This window comes from Sturnira hondurensis, unplaced genomic scaffold (genome assembly GCF_014824575.4).
Source record: "Sturnira hondurensis isolate 20B ecotype Veracruz unplaced genomic scaffold, ASM1482457v3 Scaffold0014430, whole genome shotgun sequence".
Classification (NCBI taxonomy): Eukaryota; Metazoa; Chordata; class Mammalia; order Chiroptera; family Phyllostomidae; genus Sturnira; species Sturnira hondurensis.
This window is the reverse complement of record NW_028087061.1, coordinates 1393031-1419841: the sequence shown is the minus strand read 5'-3', so window position 1 is coordinate 1419841 and position 26811 is coordinate 1393031. Positions and strand designations below refer to the sequence as shown.

The 26811-nt window shown below is 39.6% G+C and overlaps 1 protein-coding gene across 2 annotated transcripts in view; it reads left to right on the top strand.

The window, feature by feature from the left end:
* The window catches only part of TBC1D22B (TBC1 domain family member 22B), an 81190-nt gene that overhangs the window by 660 nt on the left and 53719 nt on the right, over window positions 1-26811 (top strand). For both annotated transcript variants that reach the window (XM_037063277.1, XM_037063276.1), the window contains exons 2-3: window positions 13203-13259; window positions 25575-25882. In XM_037063277.1, the coding sequence (XP_036919172.1) occupies window positions 13203-13259; window positions 25575-25882 (365 nt within the window). The remainder of the gene's footprint in view (window positions 1-13202; window positions 13260-25574; window positions 25883-26811) is intronic.

Sequence of the window (26811 nt, the reverse complement as noted above, 5' to 3'; positions counted from 1 at the left end):
TTCCCCTGGACTCTCACAAGGCTCTGCAAGGGGAACAGGGAAAGTGAGGAAAATTCTCAAGCTTGACCTTTTTTTTATCTTGAGTTGGCCATTACCTATTATGAATTATTACAGAGTGACCCAAGAATCGAGGTTATTTCTTCAGCATTTTCCAAGGATTTGTTCAACCCCAAACAACCCCTAACCCCCATGCCTTGTGATGTTCTTTTATGCAAAATTGTTTTTCATGCACTAATTTTTTTCATTCTTAAGTTGTTTGATTGGAGAGCAGGCCTTCTAAGCTACTTTCGTGTGTGCGTGTATGTATGCTTAGTAATTGTACATCCATCAATCTGTTGTTGGTTTACAGTTTCAGTTTGATTTGGGCAGAGTCCTGAGAAGCATAAGGATGAGTGCATGTTTCACTTGTGAATTTAAGATTTCTGCCAGCTAGATTCTACTTGGTGATGAAATTCATGTTTGGTTGTGCCCCACATGCCTCCTTGCCTAATTGAGTCTGGGATAATTCATTGAACTGTGGCATAAATGTGTGTGTGTGTGTGTGTGTGTGTGTGTGTATACACAGAGAGAGAGAGAGAGAGAGAGAGGAGGGAGAGTGCGCGCAATGAAGGTCAGTGGTGGCTGTATAGCAGTCTTATTTTTTATTTAAGATCCTATTAGATATGGAGAATAGAGCGGGAATCAGCATTTAGTGAAACAGTATTAAAATAATGAAAGGGAATGAGAGATAGCTTCAAAATGAAGTACTGTGAAATTACAGTGTTAATATTAATGCTAAAGACTTTTATGTTTTTAGATAAACACTACTTCCTGCCAACTGATTCTTTTTCCTTCCTGGTCCAGTGAGCTCTCCAGTCTCACTAACTGGTGTTCTCTGGGGTTTTCCATAATGAGATCATTAAATTTTGACATCCTAAGATTATAAGCAAAATCAATGGGAAAATTGTTAAATGAGGAAGAAGTATATGGGATGTGGGGCATGGCATGGTATTTTGTGCCTATGACTGCTGGTTGTTATTAACAATCTTTTGTTTTCTATATTTCCTCTTTGGTGACAATCTTTTGTTTTCTTTATTTCCTCTTTGGGACTATAGGAACAGTCACCTTTTCAAAGCACTACTTTTGTAAGATAGGAAACGGGTGGTCTCTTAAGTTTCTTCAAGTTTCTGGCTTCCGTTTATTTCTGCCTTTTATTTTAAAGAGGAATATAGAGGTATAGAGAAGAGATCATTTGAGTTCAGTATTTTTTTCCATTACCATTTAGTCCCATAATACCTCCCTCCCCACAGCAATCACCACACACTGTTGTCCATGAATCTTTTTTCCTTTTTGCTCAGTCCCTCTACCCTCTAACCTCTGCCACCACCAGCCGCTCCCCCCACAAATAGCTGTCATCTGCCCTCCATCTGTGAGTGTCTCATTTTGCTTGTTACATCAGTTTCTTAATCAGATTCCACATATGAGTAAAATAATATGGTATTTGTCTTTCTCTGACTGGCTTATTTCACTTAGCATAATGTTCTCCAGGTCCATCCATACTGTTGCAAAGTGTACAGTTTTCTTCTTTTTTAAGGCTGACGAGTATTCCAATGTGTAAATATCCCATAGTTGTTTTTATCCACTCATCTACGGATGGACACTTGGGCAGCTTTCATATCTTGGCAATTGTAAATAACACTGCAATGAACATAGGGGTGCTTATGTTCTTTGGAATTAGTGTTTTATATTCCTTTGGATATATTCCCAGAAGTGGGATTGCTGGGTCAAAAGGCAGATCCATTTTTAATTTTTTGAGCTATCTCCATACTGCTTTCCACAGTGGCTGCACCAGTCTGCATTCCCACCAACAGTGCAAAAGCATTCCCCTTTCTCCACGTCCTCACCAGCACTTGTTTGGGGTTTTTATTTGAACTCTGTTACCTGAGTGATCAAGGGCGAATTATTTGCTCAATCTCTCTAGGCCTCAATTTTCTTATCTATGAAATAAGGATTAAAATACTTTCCTGAGGGTTACTATGAAGACTGAATTAAACAACCTGTTTGTAAAGAGCCAAGGACAGTGTTTATTCTCAGTAAGCACTAGTTATTAGTATTACTGTTATATTAGAGCAAATAAACATTTAAAAGAATGTTTCTCAGATCCTTACCCCAGTACTTATTTTCAGGTATGTAGAACATAAGGTATGTTCAGATATGTACTTATGTAGGTATTTATGTTCATTGTTTATCTATCTTAAGGTGTTAAAATGTTGCCACAACTCAACTTGTTTTTAGTACTTGTTGGTTGAAGGGATGTAGTGTTAGTTGTGTGCTTTAACTGGAAGCCCCAGGAGCCCCTGGTTCCTTACTTTCAGGTAGTAAGTGCTTTGATTTAAGGAAAATGTTAGGGCGTTTTCCCAGTAATACTATTTTTGCATTTATATTCTTTGGATCTTAGTGAAGAAAAACTTTCTTCCAAGTGGTGAAATGACATAGATGACTGTGTCTAGATCCATCACAGTGTAGAAGTGAAACTAGTTTACTCTGCTTTACAAACTGAAAGGTAAAAATTCAAAGCGATGGCAGGTTACTTTCAGTTTCTTTGATCATGATCTAGCACTTTACTGACAAGAAATAGGAATTTAGTAAAAAAGCCCAAGTTTATAATGAATTAAACATCCTTTAAAAAAACAGCTTTATTGAGATATAATTCACATCCCATAAAAATTCACCCACTGTTCAGTAGATATTTAGTATATTCATCTAGAGTATAGATGGTTTTGTGTAACCATCACCACTAATTTCAGAACATCTTTATCCATTTATTTATTTTCAGAGATAGGGGAAGGAAAGGAGAAAGAGAGGGAGAGAAATATCGATGTGCAAGAGATACATTGTTTGGTTGCCTCTTGCATTACCCCAGCTGGGAACCTGGCCCACAACCCAAGCATGTGCTCTGACTGGGAATCAAACTGGTGACCTTTAAGTTCAAAGGTCGGTATTCAACCCACGGAGCCACACCAGCCAGGGCCAATTTCAGAACATTTTTAATGCCCCCAAAAGAAAATCCGTATCTATTAGTAGTTATTACCCACCCCCTGCCCCTGGCAACCACTAATCTTTCTGCTTGTATAGATTTACCTGTTCTGGACTTTTCATATAAATGGAATAATGTGATATGTGAGCTTTTCTGGTTTCATTTATTAAGTATGCTTTCAAGGATCATCATGTTGTATCATATATCAATATTTCATCAGTATTTCATTCCTTCATGGCTAAATAATATTCTGTTGTATGGATATACCTCATTTTGTTTATCCATTAATCAGTTGATGGACATTTGGGTTGTTTTCACTTTGGGGCTTTTATGAATAATGCAGTGAAATTCACAGGCAGGTTTTTGTGTGGATGTATGTCTCCCATTCTTTTGAGTATATATAGTAGTGGAATTGCTGGATCATATGGGAACTTGATGGAATTAAACGTTCTTTTAAGTTCTCCCAGTTATTCATAAGAGCCCAATCTACTTAATACATCAGATAGTCCTTGTGTGAAGGCCTAGGAGGATAGGAGGCAATATGTACCAGTGGAAACTTGCAGCTAGTAGATAAGCAGTAAACGCTGGAGGTGTAACGCACAGCATAGTGATTATAGTCAACAAAACTTTGAAGTTGCTAAGAGACTAGATCTTAATTGTTCTCATCATAAAAAAGAAATAATTATGTGACTTATTAATTATGTGGTAAATTATGTGATAGAGGTGTTAGCTAACACTTTGGTGGTAATCACTTGCAGTATGTAAATGTATCAAGCCAACACATTGTACACTTTAAACTTTCACAATGTTTATGTCAATTATATCTAAAAAAAATGCAGGCTCTAGAACCTGACTGCTTGGATTCAAATCCCAACTCTGCTACTTTTTAGCTGTGTGACCTTGGGTAAGTTACTTAACCTCTCTATGCCTCAGTCTCTTCATCTATAAAATGGAAACACAGTATCTAACTCGTTAGGCTGTTAGGAGGATTAAATGAGATAATGCATAGAAAGTACATAGGTACTCAATAATATTAGCTGTTTTGAAAATGATAGTTGTAATCACAGAATCTCCTATTTATATTTGTTTCTTCCCCTTGCTTTAGTTTCTGAAACTGTAATTGAAAAAATTTGAGCAGTGGTGTGACTGGAGCCTCAGCGAGTACTGGTTGGGAAAAAAATACCATCTATTACTAACTAGGCAGTAGGTTTATAGGGGCACAAAGAAGCCTAATGTGGGACAGCTGTGGTGTCAGGTATTCTTCAGCTATGAGAAGTGGATTTTGAGCAGTGGTTCTCAGACTTTAGTGAGTCCCCAGGAGGGCTCGTTAAAACATAGATTGCCAGGCCCCGCTTCCAGGGTTTCAGATGCAGAAGTTGTAAGAAAGGACCTGAGAAGTTGAGCTTCTAGGAAGTTTCCAAGTGATACTGCTGCTGCTAATCTGGGGGCTACATTTTGAGAACCACTGAGAAAAGAGTCCTGAATTGATTGAAAGAAACCTGAATTCTAGTGCTGGAGGCTTTTTTGCCATATGGACCTTGAATAATTAATGCATTTCATACTTAACACACCCAACAGAACTCTTGATTTCCACATCTGTCCATTCCTGCAAAGCTATTCTTTCTATCTCACTTAATGGGCCCCCCATTCACCGAGTTCCTAAGACCCCAAATCCCAGTGTTTTTGATTCTTCTCTTTCCCTTCCTGCCTCATCCAGTGCATCAGCAAGTCCTGTTGGCTCTTCAAGTATGTCCCAAATCTGAGCTGTTTTTACCACTTCTATCTCCACCACCATGATCAGTCCGAGTCCCCTTTTGCCCAAACTACTGCTGTAGCCTCTTAATTGGTTTTCCTGCTACTCTTCTTGCCCTTCTAAAGACCTCTCATTTGTAGTTAGGATCAAATCCAAAGTCTCTAAGTCTTCCAGGCCCTTCATGGTTGGGCCAAGTTATAGATTTTGATCTTTATCCCAAGAGCAGTGGGATGCCATTAGAAGGCTTATGGGAGCTGAGACATGGTCAGATTTGCATTTATAAAAATATCATTTCTGGCTGCCCTGAGGAAAATGGCTTGGATCAGTGTTTTCAACACCTAGGGGTGGGGACACGCAGTTGCTGTTTTGGGTGTGTGAATTCTGAGTTGTACTTGGACTATCGGATGTTTTACTTCTCTGACTTTTGCCCACCAAGTGACAGGAAGGCCACCGTAACTGGGACAGTTACCCTTCCCACATACATTTACATTTCCAAATGCTTGAGGTTCCCACCCCTGCTGGGGATCAGAGTGACTACAGTTAGGGGGCTATTGCAGTCAGTGAGGGAGAGGCCAGGTTGGCAATGGTGAGGAGAGGTCATGTTTGAGAATATCTACTGGACTTGGTAAATCATTGGATTTGGGGAGTGAGGGAGAAGGAGGGGGCAAGGAGGTGTCATTCCCGGGCTTCTGTCTTAGGTACTCAGGTGAGATTGTAGTGTGATAACCTTAGAGAAAAAGCCGAGTATTAGGACACAGTCCTTAAAAACTCCATGCTCAATTTCCCTCTCTACGAAATGAGAGGTTTGGATTAAGTGAACACTAAGGCTCGCACCAGTTCTGAAGTTGAGTAAGTATTATATTTTAACTTACCAATTTCAAGTCGTGTTGTTGGATATTTCTCTTTTGCTCTGTCACTCACACCAGGCATGATTCATAGGTAAGAGTAGACAGGTGGGAGGGGCTTTTGGTAGGCTTTTCTGTCGTGGAAAGTAGTGACGCTGGTGCTGCTGAACATCTGAGTGTCATGAAACCATAGAATTTTATATAGAATCAACCCTTAAGACCACTGCGGGTGAGGAAGCTGCTGCCAGAGAGGGGTGATAACTTGCCGCAAATCACATTGCAGATTTCTTGACTTCCAGTTCACTTCCAGTTCATGTTCTCTCTACTACTGCTTCCCCCTTCCCTCCCTAGTCTTCGCTATGATTAAGACACCCTCTGTCAAAGCACCTCATCCAGTCCAAGGATGTGGACACCTCCAATGAAAAGATGTGGATGAGGCTTGGAATAGGAGAGACAAGTGTGAGCCAGAGCCTGGCTCATTTCCCACATTCTTATTTCCAATCTTTCTGGGAAGCGCTTCTCTCTCTTTTGAAGCAAAATGTTTGTTAAAGTCAAGGAACTCTTTTTTGCATTAAATGAAGTTGAGGAAAGTGTCTAATCACTTGAATTGTATAGGAGCCTTCTCTGTTATTTGGTCATTTTTCATAACATTAATGAATCTGTAGATTTGGTGTAATGGTCCTAGCCTGTCTGGGCAGGTATATTACAACCTGTTCTTAGCTTGGAAGTATTTTACTGATACAGTAAGTGAATATACTAAATTACAAGTAAAACAGCGTAGATCCCCCTGTCTGGAAGAGTTCCAGTGAGTGAGTATGTGAACCTGAATCAGTTGCCAACATGTTTGGTTTTAAATTGGGTAGCTCTGGTCCCATATTTGCTTTAGCTCCTTTGTCAATGCTAAGCAAAACACCTATGTGTTGATTTTTCCTACCAAGGTTTTGCGCTGCTCCAACTACCTAAACAAGCCATGTCAATACGTTCTTCGGTGTTGGTTTTATCAAGAAGAATGACACAAGTTGAGCAGGATGTTCACTCTTTTTTTTTTCCATCGCAGCACATCCTGTGTGATCTTTTCTTTGCATATGCAATGTGATTTCTCTGAGAGGCAGTGAGTTTGCCTCTAGTTTTTAGATCTAGCAAAACAAGAGTCAGCTTAAAATAGACCTGGGTTTTGTAGACTTCCAGTCTTTGCTCAGTAAGTTTTGTGAAGTGTCTGCTGCTGTGCTGCCCTCCGCCAGGTGCTGAGGGGGTCACAAAGACATGCACCAGCGCTGCTCTTGAGAAGCTGAAAGCCGGCCTGGCACCGTGGCTGCCCCTGGTGAGGCTGCTGCTGTGTTAGTGACTTTCTGGTTTTCCCACTAAGCAGATATTACTTTTGTAATCAGAAAAACGTAAATGTGGAGCTGGGTGAAAACACTGTTGAGTGAGAAAAGCAAGCTGTAGAATAGTGTGTACAGTATGCAGTCTTTTATGTGACGTTTTAACAAACAACTGTATGTTGTTTATGGATACATGAACGTATGTAAAAGTGTAAAGACAGAGGGGGAGGACTTCATCCCCACTGTAGGGTGGGTAGTGGTCACCCCTGGAGAGAAAGGGCAGCGGGGCTGGGGACTGCCATTGGGACTTCAGTGGTCTCTCTGGTCTTTAATTTCTTTAAAAAAGAAATGTGACAAATGTTAACATTTGTTAAATCAGAGTAATGGTTGTTCATGGATTTTGTTATAGTTTTCTCTGTACTTTTGTGTTTGAAAATTTGAATTAAATGGTTTTTATATCTTTTTGGAACAAATATTTTTAAAATTTGTGTTGGGGAGATCAGACAGCTAGCCACGAAATTAATAATATTTAAGGTAGCATTTATGATTTAGAACCAAAAAAGTAATATATACAGTGTGATGCCATTTATTTATTTCCATTTAGATTTAAAAACATGGAAAATAATACTATACATAAAAAATAAAAATGTAAAAACAAAACGAGGGTGAAAAATGCCAGATTCAATAAAATGGCTTCCTAGGGAGGAAGGGAGGGGGTCTGCTGAAGCTTCAGTTCCATAATGTCTTAGAGCTCATGCAGATGTTGAACATAAAGAGACTTGTGTTATGATCTAAATCTAGTTTATTTTCAAGAAGTCTATTTTTTAAAGCAGCATAAGCCCTCATTTATGTGTTTAGGGAATCAGAGGATGCATGGGTTAGTGGATGCTGGTGTAGGGCCAGAGAGTCTAATGGGGGGGGAATGAGGGGTGTGCATGCAGTGTGAAGGGAATGTTTCAGGATGGGTACAGCTTTGAGCCGGGAGTAGGGCAAAGAGCCTGACTTAGTAACTTAGATGTGTTTGGAAGGCAAAGTAGAGACCAATGTGCTCTAGAGTTGAGTTTGGATTTGGGAGAAATAGAGATGATATAGATGAATTATAAATGCCAGGAAATAAAGCACCTTAATCTTCAGGCTTTTATTCTGTCTTCATTAATCTCTGTAATCATCTTCGCTTCTCTGCCTGTCCTTTTTGAGATNAGTGTGAAGGGAATGTTTCAGGATGGGTACAACTTTGAGCCGGGAGTAGGGCAAAGAGCCTGACTTAGTAACTTAGATATGTTTGGAAGGCAAAGTAGAGACCAATGTGCTCTAGAGTTGAGTTTGGATTTGGGAGAAATAGAGATGATATAGATGAATTATAAATGCCAGGAAATAAAGCACCTTAATCTTCAGGCTTTTATTCTGTCTTCATTAATCTCTGTAATCATCTTCGCTTCTCTGCCTGTCCTTTTTGAGATTCAATAAACTGAGTAATTTTAAAAAACGAAGTAATATAAAAAAAACAGATACAGCACTGTTTTGTTCAAGAATATGTTAACGTATTCTGTCCGGACTCTGATACCTTTGCAGATGAAGGCCGTCATTTATCTTGGCCTTTCGGGCTATGCCAGCACATTCAGCTGATGTCTTTAAAAAAACAGTCCAGTATGGTTTTAAATGTTCTTTCCTGGATAATTGATGGCCTTTGGCCCTTAAGCCTACATAATTGAGATTGCTTTTTTGCTGCATAGATTACTGGCAAGTGGTAATACTCTTGTAAGGGGAGAATCTAAGAGTCTAAAAATAAGAGGGGTCTTGTTTTTCTACCCAGTCACCCACCCTAACTGGCCCATTGACATCTTCCTGAAACTTATCCTCTGATCTTTATATTGTACTACAAAGAGGCTTGTGAACTTGGAGAGTTCAAGTGTACTCCTCTGAGTGTATTTGCAAATACTAAAAGACAAACTAGTGGCCCTTTTGGTGTTTTTGTTTGTTTTAATTTTTGTTTTGTCCAAGGCTTTTCTCTGTAAGCCATACTTTCTCATTGTTCTGTGATCCCTCTTATTTTCTCTCTCCTTTCCTCAGCCGAAGAAACTGAACACATTCAAGTAGCGTTATTTTTCTGTAGTAGTGTATGGAATGGTTTGTTTACCGAGAAGTTTAGGGAGTCGAGATTTTTCTAGCTAAAAAGGTAGGGGATGTGTCCATAATTAAAGGTCTATATACAAGAATATTCCTTCTGACATGGACAAAAACTAAGGTGGGGGGGATGGGAAGGAGGTGGGGAGTGCTGGAGGGGGTGGGCTGGGTTGGGAGTAAAAGACAGAAAACTGTACTTGAACAATAATTAAATAAATTTTAAAAAAAGAATATTCCTTCTGAAATCTTAGTAGAAATCAATGTGAAAATGATTGAATTGGTTACATTTATATTTAAAAGCAACTTTAGGATCACTTCTGTTATGTCAAATAAGGCACATGGTAAACTTGTATTTTCTACATGTTGGGTAAGGAATAAATTACAAAAATGGGAGGGAGATAGAAAACCATTTCTTGGGCACTGAGTGTGTGCTGGGTAGCATTCTAACATTTGCAAATCTACCTAATTACCTGCTGGTATTATCACCTACCAGGAATTGTGTTAAAAGGGCTTTTTACACGTTGTCCCGTTCAAACCTCCCAACCCTCTTAAGATGAGTTAATTTACTTCTTGAAAAGGTGACAGATGTACATGATACTAATTCAGAAACATACAAAAGGTTTGCAGTACAAACTGCATTCCTCTGCAGCCGACCCTCCGCCATCCAGTTCTTTTCAAACCGCTTGCTACTAGTGTCTTGTGTCTTCTTTCAGAGGTGCTTTATGAGGGCGTAGACCTAATTCCATATGAATATGTGGTATGTTTTATTTTAAAGTTTTTTACAGAAATGGTGGCATATTACACATACTGTTCTGTGTCCTTTCCCAATGAATGTTTTAGAGTTTGTTTCATGTCAGTGGATATAGAACTGCTTCATTGTTTTTAACAGGTGTATTGTCATTTATTTGACCAGTCCCTCGTTAATGATAATTCTTTTTCTTTTAATAGGTAAGTTCAGCCCATGACATTTATTGGAATGATTAATATATTTGGACTTAGTTCTGTTTTTAATATTTTCTTTAAAAAATATTTCACTATAGGACTGTACTCGCTTTGGAGGTGGGTGCACATGTCTAGGTTCTGTTAATTTGAAAGGCTTACCCTTTTTTCTTAGTGATTATGTTTATGAGCATAACTTTATACCAAATTTCTTCAGATAGTACCTGTTGACTCCCGTACAGGAACAATGATGAAATTAGTAGTTAAATTTCCTGCTCTCTCCCCACCTGCTTTTATTTGGCTATATTATTTTTCTTGGGTTTATTTTATATCTTAAAACATACTTATGTCTCTGTTACTTGAGCTCTCAGCCATCAGTGTCTTTTGAGCCTTGTCAGTATAAGATGAGGAAATCAATGTACATACTTATGTAATTTGCCAAATACATTATTTTTACATTTTTTCTTTTTCTTTTTGGTATATAATTGCAGTATGTTTTTTTAAATTTGATTTTTCAATTACTGTTGGCATTTAAATTAGTTTTTATTAGTTTCAGGTGTATGGCATAGTGGTTTGATAATCATAATTTATAAAGTGATCCCCCTGATACTTCAGGCACCCACCTTGCACCATACTTAGTTATTAAAATGTTATTGAGTATATCCCTATGCTGTATTTTACATCTCCATGACTATTCTGTAACTACCAATTTATACTTCTTTTTTTTAAGATTTTATTTTTTCTTAATTTTTGTAAAGATTTTATTTATTTATCTTTAGAGGGGAAGGGAAGGAGAGAGGGAGAGAAATATTAGTGTATGGTTGCCTCTCGTGTAGCCTCTGCTGGGAACTGGCCTGCAACCCAGGCATGTGCCCTGACTGGAAATTGAACCGTGATCCTTTGGTTCGCAGGCCCACACTCAATCCACTGAGCTGCACCAGCCAGGGCCCAATTTATACTTCTTAATCCCGTCACCTTTTTCTCCCAGTCCTCCAACCCCCGCCCCTCTGGCAGCCATCACTTTGTTTTCTGTGTCTTTTCTGTCTTGTTAGTTCATTAATTTTGTTGGTTAGATTCTGCATGTGAGTGAAATCATATATGGTATTTGTGTTTCTCTCTCTGACCTATTTCACTGAGCATAATACCCTCTAGGACTAGGTCCATCCCTGCTTCCATTGCAAATGGTAAGATTTCATTCATTTTTGTGGTCAAGTAATATTCCATTATATATATGTACCACAACTTTTTTACCCACTTGTCTATTGATGGGCACTTGGGTTGCTTGCATGTCTTGGCTATTGTAAATAATGCTGCAGTGCACATAAATCTCTTCAAATTAGTATTTTGGGTTTCTTCAGATGTGTACCCAGAAGTGAACTCACTGGGTGGAAAGGGAGTTCCGTTTAATTTTTTGAGGAACCTCCATACTGCTTTCCACAGTGGTTGCATCAGTCTGCATTCCCACCAACAGTGCACGAGGGTTCCCTTTTCTCCACATCCTCGCCAACACTTGTTATTAATTGATGATAAGCATTCTGACAGGTGTGAGGTAATATCTCATGTGGTTTTAATTTTCATTTCTCTGATGATTAGTGATATTCAGCACCTTTTCATATGTCCCTTGGCCATCTGTATGTCCTCTTTGGAGCAGTGCCTATTCAGGCCCTGTGCCCATTTTTTAATCGGATCATCTGTTTTTTGTTACATTTTCTTCTGCAACGGTAAAACCTCAAATTTAAGATTTGTCTTACAGTTAAATTAATTAAATGCTCTCCATTAGTCCTTTTGCCATAGTTTCTACATTTATCTCATTATTAAAGTTTTCCTTCTAGTAACCATATTCCCTGAGTTCTTAGATGTGGAAATATGTTTTTTATCACCTTTTTACTTAAACAGCAGTTTGGCTTGATATATAATTATTCTTGGTGTGTGTGAACTATTACAGAAAAGTACATGAAATAGTTGTGTGGTATGATAACTTGATGAATAATCACAGCATGAACACCCCAGAAGTGAGCCCCCCACAAGCCCCCTTGTGTGCATTCTTCATCACACCTCCCTCCTTCCCCAGAGACGACCGTATTCTTTCATGTCAATCACTCGGCTTTCTTTATGGTGTTACCACTATGGATGCATCCCTAAATAAGAGAAGTCAATTTTGCCAGTTTTTTAAGTTTTTCGTTGTTGTTGACACTATTACAGATGTCCCTATCCCTCCCACCCCACTTTGCCCACTTCCCCCCAGACCCTGCCCTCCCTGCCCTCCGTCTCTCACATTGTTGTCCATGTCCATGGGCTGTGCATATGTGTTCTTTGGCTAATCCCTCCACCTTTTTTCATCCAGTCTGCACCCCCATCCAGTCTGCCAGTTTTTGAGGTGTATATCAATAGAAATCATACAGTGTTTATTCTTTATCCTTCGCTGCTTTTTTGCTCAACATCACATTTCTAAGACTCATTCACATTGTTACTTGCAGCTCCACTTATATTTAAATTGCTGTGTAGTATTCTATTATATGAACATATTACAGTTTATTTCTTTGTTGATGGACTCTTGGATTATCTCTGGTTTGGGGCTAAAAGGAGCTAGAATATGAATAGTTTTATATGTCTCCTGGTACACATATGTGTATATTTGGGAATGAAAATGCTGAGTCTTAGGGTGTATACATTTTGTGTTTCCTAGATATGGCCAAACTTTTTTTGAAATGGGTTGTGTTACCTTATACCCCACCTGCAATGTGTGAGCGTTCCATGGGTCACCTTTCCTTGATAGGTAGTGTTGTTCCATTGTCTTTGAGCCCAAGTGATCCATTGGGGTAGGTAATATTGTACTGTGTTACAGTTGAGGAAACAGGTTCAAAGTGGTCAGGTAATTTGGTGCAAGTTTATATAGAGGTAGTGGATGCCAGAACTGACATGTGAGCTCTGCTTTTCAGTGCTACAGCCTGTTATCTTTACATGCTACCTTTTTTATAGGTAGGACTTTGTGACATCAGATATGTAAGGCCCTGAAACCTCACCAAGGAAGGTGAACATTGTCAGGCTTTTTTTTCTGCCGTCATATGGAGCTGGATTGGATATAGTTGATCTCGGAGGTGATCTGTTTCCCAAAGTCCCTTCCAATTTTGTGATGTAGATGGTACTTATCAAACATATTCAGTGTCCTGAAAATTTACTTCTTCCTTTTCTCTTGCTTTTAGCATCCAGCCTGTGTATGGGGCACAACATCCTCCTCTGGACCCTCGGCTCACCAAAAAGTAGGTCAAGTTGTTTTCTTTTTTTCTTTTTCAGAGTTGTATTTTATTAATTATGTTATTAGAGTTGTCCTACTTTCCCCCCCTTTGCCCCCTCCACCTAGCACCCCTCACTTCCCCAGGCCGTCCCACACCGTTGCTCATTGGTCATGGATAAATTCTTTGGCTACTCCCTCCTCGATGTTGTACTTTACATCCCCATGGCTATTCTGTAACTACCTATTCATACTTCTTAACCCCCTCACCTCTTTACCCATTTTCCTCCTCCCCTCTCCCATCTGGGAGTCATCAAAAGCCTTTCCATATTCATGATTCTGTCTTTGTTCTCATTTGCTTAGTTTGTTTTTTAGATTCAATTGTTGAAAGATATGTATTTATTGCTATTTTATAGTTCATAGTTTTTATCTCTTTTTCTTAAATAAGTTCCTTTAACATTTCATATAGTAATGTTTTGATGAGGATGAACTCCTTTAGTGTTTTCTTGTCTAGGAAGCTCTTTATCTACCCTTTGATTCTAAATGACAGCTTTGCTGGTTAGAGCAATGTTGGCTGTAGGTCCCTGCTTTTCATGACTTTGAATATTCCCTGCAAAGTTTCTTTGAGGAATCAGCTGACAGTCTTATGGGAACTCCCCTATGGATAAGTAACTTCTTTTCTCTTGTGCTTTTAAGAGTCTCTCTTTATTTTTAACCTTTGACATTTTGATGTCTTGGAGTGGGATGGCCTTTTTGCATCCATCTTGTTTGGGACTCTCTGTGTATCCTGTACTTGAATGTCTATTTCCTTCACCAAATTAGGGAAGTTTTCTTTCATTATTTTTTCAAATAGTTTTCCAGTTTTTTGCACTTTCTCTTCTCCTTCTGACACCCCTATGAGGCAGATGTGGGAATGCTTGAAGTTGTCCCAGAGGCTCCTTAGCCTATCCTCACTTTTTTTCTTATTGTTCTGATTGGTTGTTTTATTCTTCCTTATGTCCCAAATCATTGATTTGATTCTCTACTCTATTCATCCACTGTTATTTCCCTGTAAATTGTCTTTATTTCAATTAGTGTATTCTTCATTTCTGACTGGATACTTTTTATGCTGTAGAGGTCCTTACTAAGTTCCTTGAGCATCCTTATAACAAGTGTTTTGAACTCTGCATCTAACAGATTGCTTATCTCCCTTTTCTTTGGTTCTTTTTCTGATGTTTTCATCTGTTGTTTCATTTGGGCTGTATTTTTTTCTCATTTTGGCAGCCTCCTTCTGTTTGTTTCTATGTATTAGGTAGAGCTGCTATGGCTCCCTGTCTTGGTAGTGTGGCCTAATGTAGTAGGTGTCCCCTAGGGTCCAGTGGCATAGCCTCCCCTATCACCCAGGCTGGGTGTATTCAAGATGCACCCATTGTGTGGTCTTAGTACCCTTTTCTTGTAGTTGAGCTTTGATTGCTGTTGGCAGGTCAATGGGAGGGATTTAGCCAGGCCAGTCAGCTGCAAGGACTAGCTGTGATCACTAACCATTACCCTCTGTGCACTGTGGAGAATCAGCTGTGCAGGGACAGGGTGGTGGTGCTCCAGTGTGGTCTGCAGCTGTCCACTGTGTGTGCAGGCTTTGGGGTTTCTCACGTGGGGCAAGCCAGTTTTAGCCCCCACCTATGTTTTGCCCAGAGCCACCCTACCTGGACTCTAAAGCAGTCTGAGATAGCTACTACTTGTGCTAGCCTTGGAGATTCCCAGGCAAAGCCAAGCTGTGAATCTAGGCTGGCTGCTGCTAGTGCCCGGCATGGGGCCACTTAGTAAGAGGTACCTGGGCTGGAGGCTCACTGAGGCTAGCTGTTGCTTGTTTGAGAGGATTCAGGAAGTTGTGAGGCATGAGCCAAGATCAGCAATTCAGGTGGAAAAGTCTTCATTAACAGCTTGGGTGGTCCTGTAAGTTGGGTGGCACAGAGTGTCAGGGGATCTCCAGGGTGGGACAAATGGTGTTGGCCAGGTTGATGGAGTCTCAGATATGCTACTTGCTGGCTCTGTGGCTTGTCAGGGGAGGGTTCAAAAAAGGCCTCTGTCTACCTTTCTTTGTGGGCGACAGCTGTTCCCCAGGTCTTGCCTTGATACTAGGCACTTCAGTCTCTCCCCGTATGCCACTGGTGCCTTTCAAGCTGCTACCCCAGTGACGGAGCTCAGAGGGAGTGAGTCTAAGCTAATCCTTGTGTGGGTTCTGTAAGAGGAACTGCTTGGGACTCCAGGAGTTTCTTCCACTGACTCAGTGTCTGCTGGTTTTTGCAGCCATAAGTTTTGGGGATTTATCTTCCTGGCACTGGAACCCTGGGCTTTGGGGGCCTGGAGGGCTGGGACTCCTCGATCCCGAGATATCCCTCCTGAATTTTTATCTACCACATGCCAATGTGGGACCAGCCTGTTCTGCATCTCTGCCCCTCCTACTGGTCTGGATGGATGTGGTTTCTTTAATCTATAGTTGTTAGATTTCCATTCAATTTGATTTCCGATGGTTCTGAGTGATGGTTGTTCTATAGTTTAGTTGCAATTTCAATGTGGTTGTGCAAGGAGGTGAGCCATGTTTACCTGTGCTGCCATCTTGACCAGAAGTTTGTTTTTCCTTTCATGTGGGTACTTCCATCACCCCCAAGCCCTCCCCTACTTTGTTGGAATGACAGTTTCCACTTGGACATTTTCTACCTTCTCTCTTTTGGAGTAATCAGTCTTACCTCTAAACAGTCTGTTACTAAGTGGGAAATTAACTCCAAAGATTTTTTTTTCTACACAGGAAGCAGATATATGTAGGATTTGGTGTTGGATTTTCTGTTCTGGTGAAAAGGTCTGTATTGATTAAATATTGTTGTGAAGTTGGATGATTGAGAAACTCCTTTGAGCAAGAGATCTGGTTTCTGGGGCTTATTGCTCTTGAGCGTAGGTAGGTCTGCCACCTTTTCTTTACTTACACTCTGAGAATTACGGCAAATGGAATATAACTGTAAGGCTGGCTTTCTTCAGATCCTCCTTCTATTTGATACACTCAAGGAAACCCAGCCATACAACAGAGTGAAAAAGCTCCCTGGAGACTATTTCTCCAGTAAAATTCCAATAAATTATTTTCAAGCGCAACAGAGACCCTAACTAAATCAATCTATACCCCTAATTACTACTTTATCACAACTTTCTCTAATGGACCATCACTCAGCCACAGTGAGGAGATGGGTCCTCATCTCAGATTTTCTAAGAACTTTGGCCTTTATCTTTGGGTATACTTAATCTTAGAGACTTATTTCTATGAGCTATCGTTTGTAATGAAAGTGGAATGATTTGGGAAGTGCAGGAAACCTAGGTTCTCATCCTTCTGGGGTCTGTGCAATAATATCCACCCTTCACAGTCAGTGTGGAGGTACAGGTATTGTACATGGAAGTATTTCAAGTACCTAGAAAAGTGGTACATCAAATATGCATCACTAGTATTTTAAAAATAACTTTTGCTCATTGTGTGGTGAACTTTCTATAATTCTTCCAACTCATTCTTTTTCCAACTTGGCCACTATGCAGAAGGTACAGTCTTACTTTGGAAGTATGACTGCTGTTCTTTCCTGTAAGATGCACAACTTTTATATTAGAAACCACTACACTGTAAGCTTTTTGAGGGCAGGGACTTTGTTTTGTTCACCACCACCCTGTTAGTACCTGGAATAGTATGTGGCACGTAGTAGGCACTGGGTAAACATTTATGGAATGAGGAATGTAACCCTTTATTTACTTAGGCAGCAGGCTTTTCTTTAATGTTTCTTACTTTGTACCTTGTGTTGGCTCTTATTAAGGGGAGCATGCTTTCCTGTGAGATTTGTGTGATGTTTCCATTAAGCAGAATGAGTTATATTTCCTGGTTTTACCAACAACAGACTATCTAGTCAGTTGGCTAGTAGAGCAGGCACTGCTGATTACCCACCCAACCGTTTCTTCTGGCCCTGCTTCTTCTTTGCTCAATAAACATAATTTTACTCAGCTGTTAATCTGGTGATGGTGTACTTAGAGGATTAGTTTAGGCCTTTTACAACAATTCCTTGGTAATCCCAGTGACTGGTCTATGGTGAGTTCATCTTACGAATTCGGGCCAATGAGACATAAGAAAGTCTCCTGAGGGAAGATTCTTGGAAAGCTTTTTTTTGATCAGAGAGATCATTTTGTGAAAAAAGCCTGTTTTTTGCCTCCACTCACATTTCCTGCTTTTCAGTGTGGTAGTGTGAAATTGAGATGCTGAAAACTGTAGCAACTAACTTGTAACCTGAGGGAAAGACCAAGAGAATTGCAGAAACACCAACCAGCTCAGTGCCCTGACATCATGGTCTTTACAATTTAAGCATCAGAGTTAAGAATTCAGTTCCTTATGGCCAGTTTTATTCACAGCCAGAGTTTGTTGATTGGCAGTTGCTCCATGCCAGCATATTTTATAGTGACTTTTGATAAGCTCTGGTTCACATGTAAGTCTGTCTACCCGTACATAAGGCAGTGGGTATACTATCCCATTTTACGCTGGGGTTAAAGTCACCACACCTTGTCTGCACCTGTCAACAGTTTTCTCTGACTGTATTTAAGCCAGATCTTGTAATATCACCATATTCCAAACTGCCATGACCAGCTTTATATACTCTTATTTTCCCACCTGTTAATAATAGAAAACCATGACTGTTTTCACTGATCATTCAGTAGAATTTCATTCATACTTTCAATAGAGGTAATCACTTAGCTCTGCAATTTGGAAGGACTATATTTGTCACTGAATAAACTGTGTCCCATTTCGTGCACATAGTGATTGGGTAGTAATAGTCTACAACATGGAACAGCATCTAGGTTTGCACTGAACCGTTGTTCAATTCCAGATTGTTACTATAAAACGTTTATTGCCCTTATTTTATACCTTTGTTGGGACATTTTTATTACTTTCCTTGCTACATGATTATCATTCCACTTCAGACCATCATTAATTACTGTGTTGTTAATCCCCATCACAAACTTTACATTAGGTCTTCAATCATCCAAACTGCACGAGCAAGTAAGTCATTCCCCATCTGTGTATATTGACGTCAATTTGCCAAATGATTACCACTAGTGATAATATTGCCTGCAATAATTTTTATAGCTCAGATAAAACTAGTGTTATTGCAGAGCAGCCCCATTAGTGACTTGATGGCATGACAAGCTTCTTAATTTATTATTTTCTGGCAAGATATCCTCATCCCAAGTTATAAGGCTGGTTCACGCAGAGCCACATCAGCTATTGTGATTACTGAATTCATTTGACTGTTACTAAATTCCCCACTTGCTTCACATCCCTTACCAATGTCAGATGTTATTTTTCTAAACAAATTTGTGTCATGTGTCTATTGAGTAAACAACTGTATCAGTAAAGCAGTGTAGTATTAGTCAAATTACAGAATGATTGATCTTTTGTTTTCAAACCAGTATAACCTGTAACCATTCCTTTTCAAAATACGTTTAGGTGTTTGTATTAACATCTAAGTTATTATTCAGTAAATAACTAAGTTTCTCTCAATCTGCCATTTATTGTGTTTTTGTGAGTTTTTAGTATCCCCTGCATTTCCCGAATCCCTTTTTCTTTACCACTTGCTACCTTCATGATCTTGGGCAAATAACTTAACCTCTTGGAGCTTTAGTTTCATCATGCATAAAATAGGAATAATAAGACTCAGGTCACGGAGTTGTGAGGTTTAAATGAGTATCAGTGAAGTGCTTTTTAAACACTAATTTGGCATATAGTTGTGAGGAGGTATGGTAAAGATGTCTGAGGCCAGTTTGGTTGTAACTTTGATATGGTTCTGTTTAAATATGTTGGTTAAACCTCAAATCACACTGTGGCATTATTGTATTGGGTTAGGTATAACTTAGTAGGGACTATGTTAAAATGAGGCACCCTAAGCTAGAATTTCCTGGATAGAAGTTTTTTTGTTTTTTTTTTACTGGGACTACTAGGGTTAAAAGGGAAGAGGGACATTTTTCCCCTAAGGACCATATCCCTAGATGTGATTTCCCATTGTGTCTACGGACATGAACAGCCTATTCTGAGAAGACAGGAAGTTAATTCCTACAAGATTGGAAAGTTAGGACTGTCAGCCATGTACACCTGGAGATGTTACAGCTCTGTTGTTATGTGCTCAGTTTGCGTGGCGACTCCTTTTCCCAGGCTGCGGATGCTACCAGGCCTCAACCCTCCCCTCTACTTTTTCTAGGCAGTGTGGTTAGAGAGCCTGCAGGCTCTGCAGTCAGGTAGATTTGAGCCCAGACTTTGCTGCCTTCCCGTGACCTTAGTCAGCCTCAGTTTCCTCATCTATAAATGGGAATAATAATAATAATAATACTTGCAGAGTTATGAATTAGCATTAATAAGAATATGGGTACAGGTAAATATTGGCATAGTCTGGCATTTAGTAAGTAGCCAATAAGTGTTAACCATTATATACATATGAGTTTATATTATCCCCATTGAAGAAAACAAAATTAATAAACATGGAAAATCTTCAGAGCCTTGATTTCCCATCACTGTCATTGGTCTCCAGATTTTCTGCCCTCGCTCAGTGGGGCAGCAGGTACCTGCACTCTCTCGTTCTGTCCTCAGACTCCCACTGCGCCGGGTGATACCAGCCTCTTCCTCCACAAAGACCTCTTTTCTCAGGACAGAGCTGACTTTTTTAACTGGTTAGATGAGTTTTGGGTTTTGTGGGGTAGGTATTTCTAAAATAATTTCTAGCAACCTCAAAATGATCTTTTTTGAATCTCTCCTGTCTTTCTGTCACAGGGAATGACAGCCTTCCCTCCTCATTGAGTGGGATTATGTCCTTCCAGTTTCTATTTGCAAAGCCTTTATTTGAGTAAATTCCAGTTCTTAATCTAGTTCACTTATATTGAATCTTCATCTGCTTCAGAAAATATAGTGAAATACGTTAAATGCATGCAAAGGTGTAAAGAAATATATAGCAAACACACGTGTTCCCAGCACTCACCTAATTTACCTCCTCGACTTGTAGAGGAAGCTCAGTGTGTGTTAGCACCCAGCCCTCAGCAGGCTCGTCTCCTGGTGGAGAGCTGTAAGCCAGGCCAGGGTGTGCATCTGCTGGACCCAAGGTTAGACCATCAGCATCCAGTCAGTTCGTCAAACTGAATTAAAATTCAGCTGCTTGATTTGATGATTTATTTAAAGACTTCTCAAAAGACAAGAGGGTATTTAGATAACATCAACCAGAAGAAAAAAACAGTAGTTAAACCTTGTGATCCAAAGTTATTCCATATCATGCTATTGGATTCATTATGTGCAGTCTTGAGTTATGCTTAGCCTCTGAGGGGAAAACAATAATAATAACCATGTACTGCTATGCAGTATTTTGTTGATGATAGGTCTTTCTTATACATCTGCCTATTTGTTCTTGACAGTGAAGCTTCTGCAGCATGTACTACAGGTTGTGGACGTTGGGCCTCTTGTACAGAGGAGAGGCTGTCGTAGTGATGAGTCCAGAACATGAAGCCGCAGCACGCCTGCAGAGGAGTAATTTGCCTTCTGGCTCAAGTGGATTTTCGACATGCAGATATTTGTACTGCATTGCCTCAGTTTTATTTTCTTTGATTTGGGCTCCCTTCATTTCCAATTATTCTTTCAGTAGGTTTGTAAGTATTCTTATTTTGCGATTTACAAAAGCCAACAAAGCATTTTTCATTGAATAATAAAAATAATATCCTCAGTTTAGAAAACATGAATAATTCAGAGAAGTATAAAAATGAAATTAAATATTGCCTGTAATTCTACAGCCCAAGAGATTAGCACTGTTAACATTTTGATGTATTTTCTTCCTGTTCTTTTCTGAGCATTTACTTTTTAAAAAATAGACCATTAAAATGCATAATTTGGGTTCCAATTTTTACTTTCTTTAGATTGTCCTCAAGATGTGATTTTCACTGCATAACATTCCATCTGGTGGCTGAACCATAATTTAATTCATCACTTCCAATTTCTAGATGCTTATATTATTTGCAGTTTTTGGCCAAAATAAATAACACCATTAACTATTTCAGATCATTTTTGTTTGACTTTCTGATTATATTCTTATGGTCAGGTAATATGAACCTTTTTTATGGTGATTAAGATACATTTGTTAAAGTGGGGACAGTGAAACACGGATGGGCTTAGGGTAGAAGAAGCAACAGGAGAGCCTGGGCGGGGGCGCTTTGGCTCACTGAAGGAGAAAGGGGGGCCTTGGAGACAGACTCAGGGGGTTAGCTGAGGATGGGCTACCACTGCCAGTTGCTTCCCTGGTTGCAAGTCCTGTGGGGACCCTTAGAGTTTAGTAGATGCCTGCCTGGGGGGGAAGAAGACGGGGAACAGAAAAGCGCAGGCTTACTCCTGGGGGAGAGAGTGCCGAGATGACGAACCATTTAAGGCTTATGGTATATATGTTTCCAGACTGTTTTCCACAAGGTTGTGCAACATATACCCCCACCTGCAATATTAGAGAGCTGGTCTCACTACACTAGGGTCAGTTGAAGAGAATACATCTTTAAATCTTTGCTAATTTAGTGGGTGGACAGTGATATCTTGTTTTCATCACATTTAATCTGTTACATCTTGTAATTATGTGTTCTCTCTTGTATTCATGTGATGTATTTTCCTTCACTCTGTGTGAAACTAGTTTTTGAAAATAATTCCTCAGTGATACCTCACTCCTCTTTTGGTGTTAATTATAGGGACATTCTGAAGAGCTGTATGAGTTACCAGTCTGCATTTATCAATGTTAATGACAATTATCTTTCAGAATGAGGATTGGACTCATCTAGGGAGATGGGGTGGATTATTAGACCACACATTTCTACTCAAAGGAAGAAACATCTCTTGGAAATGAGGGAACTTCAGCTCCTCTGGTAAAGCCTTTTCACTCTAGAGTTGCCCTGCCTTCCTGGGGGAAGCAGGCAGGCACTTCAGTGTTTTTGTCCATTGTATCCCAGTCCCCAGGCATAAACTTACACCAGGCTATACCCTCTGCTTCCCTGTTTGGGGTGTGAGGGATGCTAGATAAGACTGAGTTAGAAATGATAAGACTGCACAGTCTCCTGGGACTGGAATAAGAGGAAAGTTCAGGGAAGTAGGGATGGCCTACACAACTCTTGGGAATAGGCTTTTTCTTCAGTGAGTTAATCTAGTGTTCCCCAAATCTGCACTTTTTTTTGGCCATTTTCTGTACTACTAAATATATTTTTAAATTTTTATTTTTATTGTATTTTTGTATTATAATACTGTATTGTAATTTTCCATTACCATTTTGTTCCCTTGCACCACCCTCCTGCCAGCAATCACCACACTGTTGTCCATGTCCATAAGGCCTTTTTCCTTTTTTCTCACCTCCCCCTGACCACAGCTGGCTGTCCTCTGCTCTTCATCTATGAGTCTGTTCCATTTTCCTTGTTAGTTCAGTTTGTTCATTAGATTCCACATATGTGTGAAGTCATATGGTATTTGTCTTTCTCTGACTGGCTTATGTCACTTAGCATAATGTTCTCCAGGTCCATCCATATTGTTGCAAAAGGTAAAATATTATTTTTTATAACTAAGTAGTATTTCACTGTGTAAATGTTCTATAGTTGTTTTTTCCACTCATCTATTGATGGACATTTGGGTTGCTTTTAAATCTTGGTGATTGTAAGTAATGATGTAGTGAACACAGGGTGCTTATGTTCTTTCAAATTGGTGTTTTGGGTTCCTTTGGATATAAACCCAGGAGTGGGATTGCTGGGTCAAAAGGCAGATCCATTTTAAATTTTTTGAGGTACCTCTATATTGCTTTCCACAGTGGCTATACCAATCTGCATTCCCACCAACAGTGCAAAAAGATTCTCCTTTCTCCACATCCTCGCCAGCACTTGTTGTTTATTGATTTATTGATGATAGCCATTTTGACAAGGTGTGAAATGGTATCTCATTGTAGGTTTTTTAAAATTAATTAATTAATTTATCTTTAGAGGGGAAGGAGAGAGGAAGAGAAACATCAATGCATGGTTGCCTTTCATGAGTCCCCTGCTGAGAGTTGGCCTGCAGGGAACCAACCTGCAACCCAGGCATGTGCCCTGACTGGGAATCGAACCGTGATCCTCTGGTTCGCAGGCCTGTGCTCAATCCACTGAGCTACACAAGCCAGGGCTCATTGTGGTTTTAATTTACATTTCTTTGATGATTAATGATGTTGAGCATCTTTTCATATGTCTCTTAGCCATCTGTATGTCTTCTTTGGAGAAGTATCTCTTCAGGCCCTTTGCCCATTTTTAATTGGGTTGTTTGGCTTTTTGGTATTGAGTTTGTAAGTTCTTTATACATTTTGGATATTAACCCCTTATCAGATATATGGACAAATATGTTCTCCTGTTCTGTGGATTGTCTTTTTATTTTGTTGACCATTTTCTTTGCTGTGCAAAAACTTTTTAGTTTGAAGTAGTCCCATTTCCTTATTATTTTCTTTTGTTTCCCTTGCCTGGGAAGATATATCTGATAAAAAGTTGCTATGAGCAGTGCCCAGAATTTTGCTGCGTATGTTTTCTTCTAGGATTTTTATGGTTTCGGGTCAAATATTTAAGTCTTTGATCCATTTTGAATGTATTCTTGTGTGTGATGTAAGAAAGTGGTCTAGTTTCATTTTTCTCACATATCTGTCCAGTTTCCCCAACACTATTTATTGAATAAGCTATCTTTAGCCTATTGTGCTTGCTTCTAGAAATCCTAGCCATAGCAATCAGGCAAGAAGAAGCAATAAAAAGTATCCAAATTGGAAAGGAAGAAGTAAAACTGTCTTTATTTGTAGATGACGTGATACTGTAGGTTAGAGAACCCCCCCCCAAATTCCACCAGTAAAGTACTACAACTGATAAAAGAATTTAGCAAAGTAGCAGGATACAAAATTAATATCCAGAACTCAGCTGCATTTTTATATGCCAATAACAAACTAATAGAAAGGGAAATTAAGAAAACAATCTTATTCACAATTGCTTCAAAAAGAATAAAATACCTAGGAATAAACCTAACCAAGGATGTAAAAGATCTGTACTTGGGAAATTATAAGACACTGAAGAAAGAAATCGAAGAAGATTAAAATAAGAGGAAGCACATACAGTGTTCAGGGATAGGAAGAATTAACATCATTAAAATGTCCATACTACCCAAAGCAATCTGTAGATTCAGTGCAATTTCTATCAAGATTCCAATGACGTATTTCACAGAACTAGAACAAATATTTCAGAAATTTATGTGGAACCACAAAAGGCCCCACATAGCAACAGTGATCATGAGAAAGAAGAACAAAGTCAGAGGAATTGCACTACCTAATATCAAACTATACTATAAGGCCATAGTAGTTAAAACAGCTTGGTACTGGTATAAAAACAGACACATAGATCAATGGAATAGAATAGAAAGCCCAGAAATAAACTAAATACATTTTTAAAACCTCATTTTATTTACACAGATTTATTTTTAAAAAGAAACCTTATTACTTCTATAAATAAAAAATCAATATCATTTGCCAAAAATAGAAAGTAACCTTAAAAAAAACAGTGAAAAACCAAAATCTCATTAATTAAATTCTAAGCCAGGTTTTATTGCTTACAAATATGTTGCTCACTTTGTTAAAAAATAGTCTTAATAGACAGAGTGGCACCAAACTGAGACTGTCTCTTAACAGCCAGCAGAGGATTTGAACGGCACAAAAAAGGATGACTTGTTCATTTTGGAACTCGATGTTTCATGCTACGTCTGGTCTAACTAAAGTTACCTCTTGTTCTACCAGTAGTTTGTGGCCTAAGGAGTAGTTGAAATTATGTTGCCATAACAGGTTAAGTCTGAAATGTCAATGGATTGACACACAAAGGTTTGTTACGTGTCTAGAGTGGGGTTGGATGGGCGTGGAGGGCACTGCAGTGCTTACCTGTTACCCAGGGAGGCACCACCCTCTGGATCCTCATCAGTTACCACAGTAGAAAAAACTTGAAAGTAATTGTCTCCCTTCTCAGCCCTTCAACCAGAGCTAGTCACATGGCCTCGCCTAAGTGCCTGGCGGCTGGGAAGTATGGAGGAGCTCATGGAACAGCTGGTGAGCATTGCTGTCTTCCTACATCTGTCTACAGCACAGGGCTGGTCTAGATGCATCTGAATGAGGAATAGATAATGGGTGTTTTTTGTTTGAAGATGGTAATGATTGTGTATGAGATCGTTTGTAATAATATTAATATCACATTAAACAAATGGTGAGATGTGTCAGACCATTCTTTGGTAATGGTGTTTCCTTTCTTAAAGCTTCATTAAAGAACGATCAAAGGTCAACACAGTTCCTCTGAAGAATAAGAAGGCCTCCAGTTTTCATGAGTTTGCCCGGAATACCAGTGATGCTTGGGACATTGGCGATGATGAGGAAGAGGACTTTTCCTCCCCTTCTTTCCAAACTCTGAACTCAAAAGTTGCTCTGGCAACTGCAGCCCAAGTCCTGGAAAACCACAGCAAGCTGAGGGTGAAACCAGAACGGTCCCAGTCAACAACGTCTGACGTTCCTGCCAGCTACAAGGTCATGAAGTCCAGCAGTGATGCCCAGCTGTCCAGAAATTCCAGTAAGTTCATCCTGCTCCTTCCATAGCCTCTGCCTTTCCAACAGAGTGCATTTTACATACAAAATATTTTTTCTTTAGGGCATCACTCAGATTTTTCCATTGGATGGTAAACAAGCAAGTTCAAGGCTAAGGTGTAACAGCAGTGAGCCTAATTGGTCATAAGCTGTACTTGCTTCTCCCACCTTGATGGCTGCCTGGCCCAGCAACCTGGGGCTTTATGTCCTGACACCCAGGCGTTGCCTGAAAATCTCTTCTTTCTTTCCCTATGCTGAGGTCCAAACTTTTGTAGTTTATTTGCTTCACGTTGCTTTAGTCCTGGTCAGGTTAAAGAATATTGACTCATGTATTTAAGGTTGTTAGCTGAATTCCACAAACATTTGGTACTGTTAGCTGTGGGGAATAGCGACTAGCGTAAGGTTGTCTCTCCTGTTCTGAGGCATGGAGCAACCTGCATCTGAAGGCCCTGTGTCACCGCTCCCTGCCTGTCAGGTCGGAGGAGCAGGAGGAGATCCTTTAGTATGTCTCTTCAGGAGGCTCCCATAACTGGTTGAGGTGATGGTGGCTTTATCAGACATTTGGGGACTCTTAGTGTATACTTTTGAACATGCATTGCTCTATTAAATGTTGCCCTAAAGGGTTTTTTGGAAGCCAGTTATTCTGAGCTGGAGAGGGAAGTACTGTCATTCTAGTGAAAGTTAGAACAGCTGCCTGGTTAAGGGTGAAAAGGAAGTAGAAGAATGTCAGAGCCCTAAAGTATGTCTTGGCTTGTGTTCTAAGAGAACTTCTTTCACAGCTTCAGATCAAGCCTGTGGTCATGAAACGAGGCTGGAAGGCCTTTGAAATCGTTCCACAGTCACTTCCTATTCCTGGCTCGGGCCTCGGCTTGAACCTCTGGTGCCGTGCACAGATAGGCATTTAGTGTTGATTGA